At 37.1% G+C, this 13,006-nt stretch overlaps 1 protein-coding gene across 4 annotated transcripts in view; it reads right to left on the bottom strand.

Moving 5' to 3' along the window:
- The window catches only part of Celf2 (CUGBP Elav-like family member 2), a 598,848-nt gene that overhangs the window by 456,919 nt on the left and 128,923 nt on the right, over positions 1–13,006 (bottom strand). For all 4 annotated transcript variants that reach the window (XM_023701316.1, XM_004641262.2, XM_004641263.2 and 1 more), the window contains exon 2: positions 6,888–6,923. In XM_023701316.1, the coding sequence (XP_023557084.1) occupies positions 6,888–6,923 (36 nt within the window). The remainder of the gene's footprint in view (positions 1–6,887; positions 6,924–13,006) is intronic.

Raw genomic sequence — 13,006 nt, 5'->3', positions numbered from 1 at the left:
TGGGGGACTCAGGTCAACAATTTCTGACATTGCCAGTTAAACAGAAGACCCAATGCTATTATGGGCTACTGGACTCTTTTAGAATATTTTGTTGAGTTTACACACCTATGATATTCAAATAATGGAACTTAACAAAAAAAGGGTATACAGATGAATGTCCATTTTGTATCTGTGTATTCAAAGTGGCTAGAATAGATATATAGTTATATTCTCTTAATGAATAGAATGATTTTTTCTAATGGTGTTTGTAAATAGGATCTCAAGTGTGCATCTTGTACAGCCATTAACTACTAAGAAGAACGTTTGCAGTGTGTTAATTATTGAAACTGTACTTTCGATTTGATTTGAAACTGTCTCATTGCTATTTGTTTATCAGTAAAATTATGAAAAAAAATTGAGAAATTATATGAAATCTCTCTGCATCCTCCCTAGGGGTGAAAAGAATGATTTCCAAGTAAAATCCTGGGAAATGTATCTCAACACAGAGCACAACACACAGAAGAATGTCAGGAAGGAATACTTGGAAGAAATGGGCAGTGGGAGCAGAAGTAACCTGGAAAATTTAGTGTCCCCAAATGGAAGAAAGCACATCAGGGAGGACAAAGTACTTTGTAGATTGAATGAATGCAGCTAGGTGACCAAATACTTGGCCTAAGAGCAGATAAATGTCTATTAGATTTAATTAGATGGAGGCTTCTGTTGACCTTGACCAGGTGAGGAAAGGTCAGAAAAGTGTCTGGGGCAGATTAGGAAGAAAATGGAAAGCATGCCTGTTGGAGGTGGGCACCATTCACACCATGAATACTTATAAGCCATTTTGCCCTCCCTTTTGACTAGTGCAGACAGAATATACCTCTCATTAAAAAGGCTGAGAATACAAGATATCTTATTTTCCCTACAAGCCTAGGAATGGACAAAGGATTCTTCCCTGAAAATGAGACATGGGAATAGATTGGATATTGCTATGTCTCCATGTGATACGGTGAGCATGAAGGGCACCATCCCAACACAGGACAGCAGGAGGCATGCCAGGGCACTGCAGCAGAATGTCATGGCCTGGGTAACTGGTAAGGAGTAAGACATTTTCTTCATAGTCCTAGAAGCTGGGCAAGACCAAGGCGCCAGCATTGTATCTGAGCCTTCTTACTTTGTCCTCACATGTGTGGGTCACAGCTGTCCTCACAGCACAGAAGTATAGAAAAGGCATGGAACCTATTCTAGTAAGCTTTTATTTATCAGTTTATTAATTTATTTTACTTTTAAAATTTTTGTGGTAGTAGGGAATAAACTCAAGGATACTCTCATTTGAGCTAAATCCCCAGTCCCATGTCTGTCTGTCTGTCTGTCTGTCTATCTATCTATCTATCTATCTATCTATCTATCTATCTATCTATCTATCTATCTCTATGAGATCTAAGTTGCCCCAGTTGGCCTCAACTCCTTATCCTCCTGCATTATCCTCTGATAGTCAGATTTAGAGATGTGCACTCCAGACCCAGTGTCATGATAAGTTTTACTGTGGCATTAAATCTACTCATCAAGATAGAGGCCTCATGATCTAAATACCTCTCCAATGGGGCCATCTTTCAATGGTTGTGTTGAAGATTACAGTCTTAGCACCAAAATTTGGGGGACAATCCCAGACTATAGTAGTACTGAACCAACCCTCGACTTTTTCCAATCTCTTGAACTGTACATATAAATCAAATTTGCATTTTCTTTTTATTTCCTTTTTGTTTGTTTTTGAGACAGGGTCTCATGTCATTCAGGCTGGTAGTGAACTCCTATAGCACATGAGGTTACCATCTAATGGTGACCCTTCCTCTTCAGCCTGAGTGTTGGGATTACAAGCAGACACCACTACACCCAGTTTCAACTTACGCTCTCTAGGCTGATTTATCTATAGTGGCCTGTAATTGGATCAATCTGAAAAAAAATAACAAAAGGAGATATTGGTGGAGAAAGGAAAGTGCAAGAAAGATTTCAGCCACAGATATGGAGTGCAAGATGCATATGAAAAGTCAGGAGGTGTGGGTCAGAGGTAGGGGAAGAAAGAATGAATATATTTTACCACTTACAACTTCGGGTGACCTTTGAGTTAGAGGGCAATATGTTAGTTGGAGGCTGGAAGTGGGAAATTGGGCTTCGTAGTATATAGAGACCAATCTTCGGCCAGTGGACTGGCTTTTCATTGTCAGTGAAAGGGAGATAGAGAAGGGTTCTGGGAATATCAAGGTCCAGAGATTTTATGGGGACTCTGCTGCCACCAATTCCAACTGACCCAGTCAGTGAAGTCCTGTTCAGAATGTGGCTTCATGATGCCTATCTTTCTGCCTCCAATCAAAAGTAGCCCATCTCATTGCTGGAGTCCCTTAGCACCCTAGGTTTGCTTCGATGTTTTACTGTCTTTTATGGTATAAAATATATGGCCACTAGTCCTGGAATAATCTGAGCCTTTTTCACTAGACTACACTACTTAAGAGAGGAAAGGGTGTTTGTTTATTTCTTCTCACAAGGCCTACAGCTATACCTAGCACTTCATGTGCCTTTTTTGAATTAATGAATAAATAATGAATTTTATCAATATCGAACAGCACTACATGGAGGTCTCAGGAGAGTACAGGGAATTGTTCCTTGGGGATTACAAAGAAGACAGAAAGTGTCCCTCAGCTCTTGATTACTTAGTAAGTGTTTGGCCTGGAAGTACCCACATGTATATCTTCTCTTTTCTAAACATCTTTCAGAAGACAGCATTTTGTATTGAGAAGAAGAAACATGAGTACGTGTTACCTACCCAGTCCCTCCACAGGCAACTGAAGATTAACCTTACGGACCTCTAGAGCCACCAGTAGCAAGGTGAGCTGCCAGGTCTTACTTGAATTCTCTTTGTTTCTACCTTTTCCTTCAGTGTGACTGGACTAGTCACTGAGAAATATGGTCAGTGAAAAAGGTCAGTCTTGCCTTCCCTTAAGTGCATCAATATTGATCAGATTTCAGGTAACATAAATTCATAATGTCATGCCATAATTTCATACATTAAGCTGTAATAGAATGACTTTTATCTCTGATAGTCAAACCAGCCTTGTAGTTTTATTTTTTGGTAGAAGTTCTCAAATACGAATTCTATGGTGTATATGGCATTTCAGTAATTGCTTATACAGGTGCTCCTTAACTTACGGTGGGGATGTCCTCATAAACTATCACAAATTGAAAATATTTTAAATAAAAAGTGCTCATAATAACCGAACCTACTGAACATCTTAGCTCAGCAACACAGTACACTGGAGAGTCCACTGCCAGCCTGGAGGCCAGGTGCCAGGTATGACGCTACCCAGCACTGAGGGAGTAGTATCCCGCCTCTCTGTAGTCCCAGAAAAGACCAAAATTCAAAATCCAAAGTACAATTTCTACTACTACTGTCACAGTATCACAAAGTCAAAAAATTCTAAGTTGAAAAATTCTAAGTTAAACCACTTTGAGTACATTTGATATTTGTGTCCAATATCCCATCACAGAAGAGACAGAAAAAAACATCGTTATTGGATTAAAATACAAAAGAGAAGACTATGTCTTTCTTTCATGACTTTAACCTTTGGCTCTTCCCTCCATCCATTTATGCTAGAATCTAGCACAGAGTGACATCAGATTCATGTATGTAATTATCTTAAGCTTCATTTGCTGATACTTCTTGCTCCTCAAAGAGCATCCTGACTTCTGAGCATGAAGAACCAGCCTGTGACTCTCTCCTGTGGTATTTAAGATATTTCTGTGAAGGTCTATTAAATCCCTTTATGTTCCATAGTTTACTTAACATAGTGGACTATGCTCATAAGAAATTCAAGTGCTCTCTCTTTCAAAAACAACAGTTAATGGTGCATGATTACAGTAAAACCTCTGTTGATACAAGCTTCATTTATACCTTTATTCTGCTACCCAAAATAAAGTTTTATCTATATTGGTATCACTTATACTGACCTCCCATCTTACCACAATTTATTTAGTGTCTCTGCTCCATTTAAATGATTGGGAGTTTACTATGATTTAAATCTATCTACCTAAAGTGACTACTCTTCACCATGAAAAACAGATTTTGGAAAACATGATTACAATGAGAAAAAAAATTATTGATATTGCTAAACCGTTTTTTGCTACAAGTCAAACAAAAGCAAGGCGTTATACACAGGATTAAAATTGATCATTTTCACAGAGCAAGAGACAGAATCATGTATCCCACTTCTAAATCACTTCCAGGTAGTAGGCAGCGTGAGCTGTACAGGTAGTTAGCTTAAATATTTGTTTCAATGCTGACAAGATCATGAGTTTTAATATTTATAATATAATTACAATGCTTAGTGCATGTTGCTCATATACTCTAATGTTTTTGTGGTGACATATTATTACCAAACTTTAATTTCAGCAGTGGCAAGAACTCAAAAACACATTTAGGTTATCATTAGAAATGAAAAACATACCTGGGGCATGCTCAAGTGCTTTGTGCACATATCTCATTTCAGCATCAAAGCGTGTTTAACTACCAAGACCCAAGGCTCTGCTACAAGATTTGCATGTGTACACGGAATATTGCCAACCAGTGTCCGGCTATGTAAAATTAATGCCACAGAAGGCAATTAAAGTTGAAAGACTCCATCCTTGTGCAACAATGGCCTTTTGGAAAATTTCAAGACAGTCAAAGCCAATGAAAATCAAACCATAAAATTGTTACAAAGTGCCACTGTCTTCCTTCCCAGCCAACTATCACTAGGTAGTTGTGGCCTGCACTGCAATTTTTCATTTTTTTCCCTAGATGTCAGAGAATAAGCAGGCTTTTATGACCAAAAGGATAAAAAAGTTCAGAATGCTCCTCTAATCATTAGCAGACAAATAAGCAAAATAGCTACCAATGCCTTGTTCTAAATGGTACTCTAGTATCTGAGGGCTCATTTGCAATTTTTGGGGACAGGCCACCCAAAACCAGGATAGGCAGAAAAACTGAACAACTGGTGAAATTCTCCGAGATTGTACAAACAAATGAATGCCAGTTAAAGAAATAGTATGGACAGCAAGGAAGTTTCATCAGTAAATAATTATGTTATTTTAAGTTCATGTAGGAAAGGAAATACCTGATAATGGATATGTCCAAAATTGCTTCCGGGGAAAGTAATAATGGATCTGATATTCTATTAGAAGTATGACTGAAAAATAACATTTCTTTCACACCCTTGTTGTCATGTACCAAAATGACTGTGCATTGTTAGAAGGGGGTTGTTGGCATGTTGTTTATTTTCAACACAATTGAACATTAGAAAAACAAAAATTCATGACACAAAATAAGTGGGCTGATTACCAAAATACCACCCACCAAACTCAAGAAGAGAGCACTCTGTCCCTTGAGTAATAAACCAGCAATAACAGAAGATCATTCCTGGCAAATATATGAACGGCTGCTTGGTATTCATGATAAAGCACTACTTAATAGAATTCAGAGGTGGCTGCAGATTTTCAGACATCTGAGTAATTTTCATCTGCATGATTACTGCATGGTGTGGGTCTGCTCTGACAATACAGAGGTGGTCCACTCCTTAGCCATTCTATGAATGTTTGGAAGTCATTCCTAATTCCATTATTTCAGGATTAACTTCTTCACCACAAACACGGGCCGATGCACAACTCTCTGCAAATGATGGAATGCTCAGGTCATCACAGTGGACCTTTCCAGAGCGAAAGTTCAACAATGAACAAACTAAGCAAGAATACAAAAACCAGAAAACACGCATGGTTGTAGCTCATAAACTGGCACATGGTTCAAATATTTCTTTGGGATGTTATCCAAAGAATGAAGATAGATGGTAATTTAAATATTTGGATCACAGTAAATAGCTCTTTGGCAATATTAATCAAGAGCCTATAAGCAAAGGTTTTCCTTACATACAAAAGCAACCAAATGTGCTTATTTCCTGTGCCAGATGGTAATGATTTATACTTTTTCCTATTCTCAAGTGCTGTTTATGATCATATTTTGTTTGCTCTTTTTTTGTATGTGTTCTGAGATTTTCTTAATTTCCACTTTGAATAGTTCCCAGGCAACACCCTATGACATATTAATTTATTCATGAAGTTTCTGAGTACCTTAGAAGACTGAGGTACAATCTAAGGTATAAAGGCAGATACTTAATCAGTGTTCATTAAATGCCTTTAAAATTATGGTCATCTTTCTTCCCTCTCTCCCTCCCTCCCTCCCTCCTTCCTTCCTCACTCCCTTTTTTTCCTTTCTTTTTTCTGCTTTCCATTAAATAATGGTCATCATTCTCAGTGGTTAGCTGTATAAAGCCTGTATCCTATTAATCATTTTATATACTGACATAAAATATAAAAGTGTATAAATACATTGACCAACCATACACTGATTTCTTGAGACATTACTATGTATTTAAATAAAAAGAACTAAAAATGTATTTATACCATCCCAAAACTATGATGTAGGTCCTTTAGGAAAAGCTCTGAATTCTTTCATACATCTATAAATTCCTGAACCCAATAATTACAACTAATATACTGAGAAAAAAAATAATTCAGTGTCTTCAGATTGCCAAGTCTCATAAGTATTATAAAGGAAACCACATTTTTATGATTTCTGAGAAAATGTAGCTCATAGATACATCTCCAAATATATAACATAACTTCAAAGAAAGGAGAATGATTTTTCTAAGTCACTTGTGAACATTTGTCTCATTACTTTCTGGTGAAATCATTTACATGTAGCTAATACACACTTTCGTCATGTACATAGTGAGATTTGATGAGGAGAAAGAAAACTCTTTTAAAGGGAACGCAGTAATTCTTTCTGTGTATCAAAAACCAGGTACAAAATAAGCAAGCCAGCTGCTCACCTCGGTGGACTTCCAGCTAACTCTGAGGCAGTCTCTCTGTTGGAGAAAAAGAAGATAAAAATGAATCAGCTTAGATTTGTCAATTATAAAAAAATTGTTTAAGTTCCATAACATGATGCATCAGGTATGTGTGAAGAAGATATCTTATATCAGATGTTTAGAAAATTAAAATTGACTAATCACATTTCTGATTATTTCCCATAAATGTTTTCACAGGAAAGTTTTCACATAATGCGCCATACCTGCTTTTGCTTTCTCGTGGTAAAACTTAACAGAATTTAAAACGTGAAAATTACATAACGCGTAACATCCGAAGGAATTTAGAGGGGAAAAACCCAAATTATCTTTTAGCTATTTGCAGATAAACAAAACACCCATAATTTATTTCCAGGAGTCACACAGAGATAGGGTCCTTGGGGGACGTTTCTTGATTGTGGCTCCTGTCACCCAAGATTTAGGAAGGAATACGAGGAGCGTAGAATGCAATTCTTTTGTTAACAGATTGCTGTTTTTAATTTCTTTATCATAATGTTGTATCATCTGGGATTGCTGAAGGGAGATGCTGTAACTCAAATGACACAAAAGATAAGTCACTAATTAAAGGCTCTATGTAGAATATTAATAAAAATGAACAGAGACAAACTTCAAAACTATTTTTTTTGAGTTGTCATAGCCTGTCCTTCAATCAGAAATGTGTCCTTGGAAATAAAGGGGAGCAAAGAGTGAGAAGAAAGGATATTAATGTTGAGATAGCTTAAAAGCAGAGGAAGGTTCAGTGAGGTGCTGATGGATTGAAGGAGTGGATTTCAGGAATGATGGAGTAAAATATTCTAAGTGTTACATAACACCTCCAGGATTGTCATTGCAGACATGAACACCTCATGAAGAAGCATGATAATATACACAAAATGTGATGGACAATTACTGGTGGCTCATGGCCTTCCTAAAGCTGAGGTGCTTACTGTAGTCAGGAGCCTCTGATTTAAACTAATAGCTTCTCATTTTCCCTAGTCATCTTGTCAATCCCAATAAAAGACTCCCTGCTCCATAAGCCGTCTCTGACCTGCGGAGCTTCAAGGACTTTTCCCCTCTACTTACAGTCTCTAATAGTAACTGAGCACTTTAGGAGAGTAGTGATTCCTACAAAGTCATAGGTTGTTTTTAAAAAACAGATATTATAAGTTAATTCCTGCTGGGAAGATAGCTCAGCTGCATAAGCACCTGCCTGGAAAGTGAAGGTCCTGAGTTCAATCCCTGGTTAAAACAAACAAACAAACAAACAAACAACAAAAGCTAAATAAAAAATGTTTCCCACAATATTTAAATGGCAGTGGAATACCCATCTGTGACAAAACTAAACAAAAAAAAGGGATATAAATGAAGGACCATTTTTATCTGTATATACAAAATAGGATAGATATATAGCTACTTTCTCTTAATTCAATGAGAAGAAAGATTTGTACTAAGTGTTTGGTCAGGATATCATGTCTGCATCTTGTGCTATGAATAACTACAATAAAGACAACAATATGCAATGTATTAATTATTGTAACTGTCTTACTAACCTGTTTTGAAACTGTTTCATTGCTATTTGTTTCTCAATAAAATTAATAAAATAAGTTAACTGCTGCAGAAATGTGTTTTCCTAGTAAATCACACAATAGTAAGTCTTCAGCCTTTATTACTATAGAAATTGCCTCTGAGGAGACATTTCTATTCATTCAGTGCAACATTGGCGGTATTGTCCACTACACTGGGAAATGCTTCACACATTTTAATGCCTCTAAGAATTTAATGCCATATAAGAAATTTCTGTTTTCAAACAGAATTCACAATTGTGCATACCCTCACTAAGTACCCTCATTAGTTTTCCTTGATAGCATTTATCGCAACAGACATATCTCTTAAATGTCTATTTCATTGTTTATCATGTTGTCACTCAGACCAATATATATTAATATCTAATAAATATGAGTTCAGTTAATCAGGACTGAATTAATGAGATTTTCTGGTCTTCTTGTTGATTGTGAGGGTTGAATTTAGGTTTAGCACCAGCTCATAGCAACAGTAGCAACCTAAGGCGAAGGTATACTGTGTTTCCTTGTATTTCAACTGTTATTTATTTATTTATTTATTTATTTTTGTATTTTAGGGAAGAGTTTACAGAGTGCTCAGGGTCTTACTACTTGATCAGACTCATTTACAGCCTCTCAAGAGCTGGGATTATAGGCACGCACCACCAAGTCCAGTCTCAATTGCTGTCTCCATGCCCGAGGGATGGGGCCTGCACAGCAGGCCTGGGGATCAAACCCTTGGCCCCTGCGCCTGCTTGTAGGTGCTTTAATCCATGTAATTCATCTTTTAACCACTCATTTTTTTTCTTTTCAGATTGCAGTATTCTAAAATTATGAGTCTCTTAGTATTTATTAAAAGTATATTATTCACATATTTATTTAAAAAAAAACCCACCTAAATCATAGTTGGGTATGACCATTCAACCTTGGTGCTATACTGACATTCTGTGCCAGGCAATTTTTGGTGTGTATGTGTGCAAGGGCTGCTTTCCTAGGCTCTGTAGGATGTTCAGCAGTATCCCTGCCTTTTACTCATTAAATGCCAGTAATATCTGCCACTGCCCTGGGATGACTACCAAAAATATCTCTAGACATTGCCAAATGACTAGTAAGGACAAAACTGCCCTCAATTGTGAATGATTGAAATAGAACAATATGAGAATCCATACTTAACCCGTGCTTTAAAAGATCACTGGATTAACCAACATTCTCCAGTCTCATGAAGAAACTCACTGACAGAGCCCTCTAAGAATGCAACTTTTATTTTGGCTCTGTCTACTTAGGTTTCCATACTTACTACAAGAATATTGTGTTTGTTCCTCAACCTACTTATAGTTGTGGGACTCACTGTAATTTTTAATTTTCTTAAACATGACATAAAACTGATGAAAATATGGGTATGGAAAAGTTCTTATTTCTATAAAAAATAAGTTTGATACTTTGGAAGGACTAAAGGTGACAAATCACTTAAGAAAAACTGATGTTGAATTAGGTCTTATGACAAGAACACTGCAGATAGTGAGGGGAAAAAGACAGTTTTCACAAGTGCCTTTAAATCTTGTTTGTTTTAAAAACCAATTGGAAATTCAAGGTAGTGAGTTATGGGTATAGTTATGCACAAAATATAGTACAGAACTCCAGTTAGTGGGTCCACTATCTTAACCTGCTGGTCCTGTTTTTGTTTCACAAAACAGATGCTTGGAGAAAAAGTGCAGTTCATCATACAGTAAGGACTAACAGAAGAAGACAACACTTTGTATATTACAACTGTGTGCTAGAAATTCTACATTAGAATTATGGACATTGCTTGAGGTCTATGATTACTGAAAATCTCATAACTCCAGCCCATGAAATAATGTAGTTCCAAGATTTAAAACAAAATAGAACAAACAAACAAACAAACAAACAAACAAAAAACAAAACTAAAGAAGGAATCCTCTATGTTGGGCTGCGGCAATGCAACCAGGGCTTAACCAATCATCATTTTCGAGCTAAGCAAAACAGAAAACATTGGCGCTTTCAAACTAATGATTTGTTCACTGTCACCTATCTGCTGTTGCTAAAATATTACATGCATCGTTGTCTCTTTTCACAAATTTCTACCTTTTGTAAGATACCTTTGAGGAAAGTAACTTTAGCAGACTATGCCTCTGGTACTAACCCAGCCGAGGGAATTTAAAGAGGATAACACCAAGACCATGCATTTCTCATTGGACTTCTAAGGCCACAGTGGCCCTTCTGGGCATTCCGTTCTGGGCATCAGTCATCTTCGCTCACTATGGCTTGTGCAGCCAACACATTGCTTGAGTGTTTCGGATGTTCAGCCCGGTGACCCTGGACGCTGCCAGAGGCACCAAGATAAACTCAGATTCCGATCCTTCTAGAAGTGTTCACACTCGAGGAAATGATAGTGTAGAAGGTACAAGTGATAGTGGCTTTCTATTTCTCCACTGTTAAAAACTCTTCTAAGTCAAACTCATCTAAGCCTCCTATGAAGTTTTGAATACATGGTACTTGCCTCACATCAGACCCTGAATGAAAGCAAATATAATAGATTGGGGTATTTTGTATTTGTAAGTTCTACTTCTTAAATTCATTTTTAGGAATGACTATTGTAGGTATTTGGAGTTTAATGCACTAATTTCCTTTTCTCAGTTATCATTTCCAAGATAATTTGATTTTTAGAGAAGACAGAATGCTAAAAATTTAACAAAAACATTGATGAAAGAAAGAATAAAGAAAAATTATTAGGTTTTCAAAAAATTATTAGGCTTATTAAGTTCTCCTAAGGGTGTAAAGCAGACTAAGATGACAGACGGCGTGGACCTCTGCTAAACTGTGCAGCTTTGGCGACTGCTTGGCTCTCAAAAGGGCTTCAACATTCCCGAATGGAAGAAGAACACTGCCTTTTGACCCAAGGTCACTGGTATCATTGTTAACATCAATGAATAGAAAAGCTCACTGAAAATTCAACTTTATCAAAGGAAAGAAAAAGTAGAAAGGACAAGTACCTCCTAACAGCAGACAAGGATCCTGTTTATGTTGTACAAATTACTTAATATTTCCTTCAAAACCCACTAATTTTAATTACTTAATATTTCCTTCAAAACCCACTAATTTTAAGCATACACCACATTCACCAGTGATGCCAGCTTTTATCAGCTGTCTAGAATAACACCTTTCCTGATCATCCCCTGTCCTCCCTCATCCCTGAACTATGCAAACAGCTCTTTTCTTTTCAGGAAGTGGTGAAGCTGGAGCATACTAGGTATTTCCATGCAGCTTGCCAGTTTCCACAATTAGCTGAGAACTGCACCGCAGAGGGCACCAGACCCTGTGCTAATTGCGTGTCAGCCTGAGAACTATGTTTAAGACCTGGACTGAATCTCTCCAATGGGACTTTTGAGTTGTTCAAAAACACAGAAATTCTGAAAAATCATAAAATACATTTTAGTCCTTCTGCTTCTCTTTGAATGATTTCGTGTCCCAGTTGTAAAAAGTTCTATGTTTTCTTAAATTAAAAATGTGTGTGTCTGTGTGTGTGTGTGTGTGTGTGTGTGTTGGGGGCAGTGTCTTGTTTTGGAATTCAGGCCAGCCTGGAATTGATTATGTAGTTTAGGCTGGCCTTGCACTCTCTGTGATCCTTGGGCTTCATCCTCAAGAGTGCTGGGATGATAGGTGTGTGCCTCTATGCCCAGAAGCTGAAAGCATTGCAAGCAAGTACATTTATCTTCCTCCTCTTTCTTCCCTCCGTCCTTCCCTCTCTCCATCCTTCCCTCCCTCCCTCTCTCCTTGCTCTTTTTCTTTCCTGGTCACCAGCTTGGGAAAAATTGCCAGCCTTTAAGGTTAGATCCATTCCCTGACACAAACACAAAAAGTTAGCTCGAAGGCATTATTACAAGTCCATATATTATTTCAGGAAAGTTAACTTTTAAAAAATATATAGTGATTCTTAACTCTGGGAAATCTAAAAGTCCCTAGACAGTAATGCTTCTTCTCTGTTAAATAAAGCCTAAAAATACTTCTCTGTTCCCTTGCTCTGGTTTCCTCTGATGTTTTATTTCTCTTTATATATTCTTTATTTTGGCCATTTTAAAATATCTCTTTCCCACTTTCATCCCACTTTCATCAATTTTCTCTCACATGATTAAATCATCAAAATGTGTATGTGTGTGACTGTGTGTGCGTCACGTGTACCTCTGAACACAGACATGAGTTAGAAGTCTCACATGGTGAAAACTACAATTAAACGCACATAAGTATATTCTTCACATTTATTGGGGTCTTATTTGATACCAGCCACTGCTCTAGGCCATTAGTAGGTGTTCATTCATTTAATCTTTATTAAAACCTCATGAAGTAGTCATTATTATTATTAAACCATGAAAGAGAAGTCAAAAATGAGACAAGAAAATATTGAGCAACTTCCTAAAGTCACACAGCTCGTGATAGAGTGAAGATTAGTAATGAGCCTGGGAATTCTGGGTCCAAAACCCAAGCTTTAGACCACCATGTCATTTTGGCATCGTATATGTAAGCTATGCA

The sequence above is a fragment of the Octodon degus genome, unplaced genomic scaffold (assembly GCF_000260255.1).
Source record: "Octodon degus isolate 3935 unplaced genomic scaffold, OctDeg1.0 scaffold00133, whole genome shotgun sequence".
Classification (NCBI taxonomy): domain Eukaryota; kingdom Metazoa; phylum Chordata; class Mammalia; order Rodentia; family Octodontidae; genus Octodon; species Octodon degus.
This window is presented reverse-complemented; position numbering and strand designations above follow the sequence as displayed.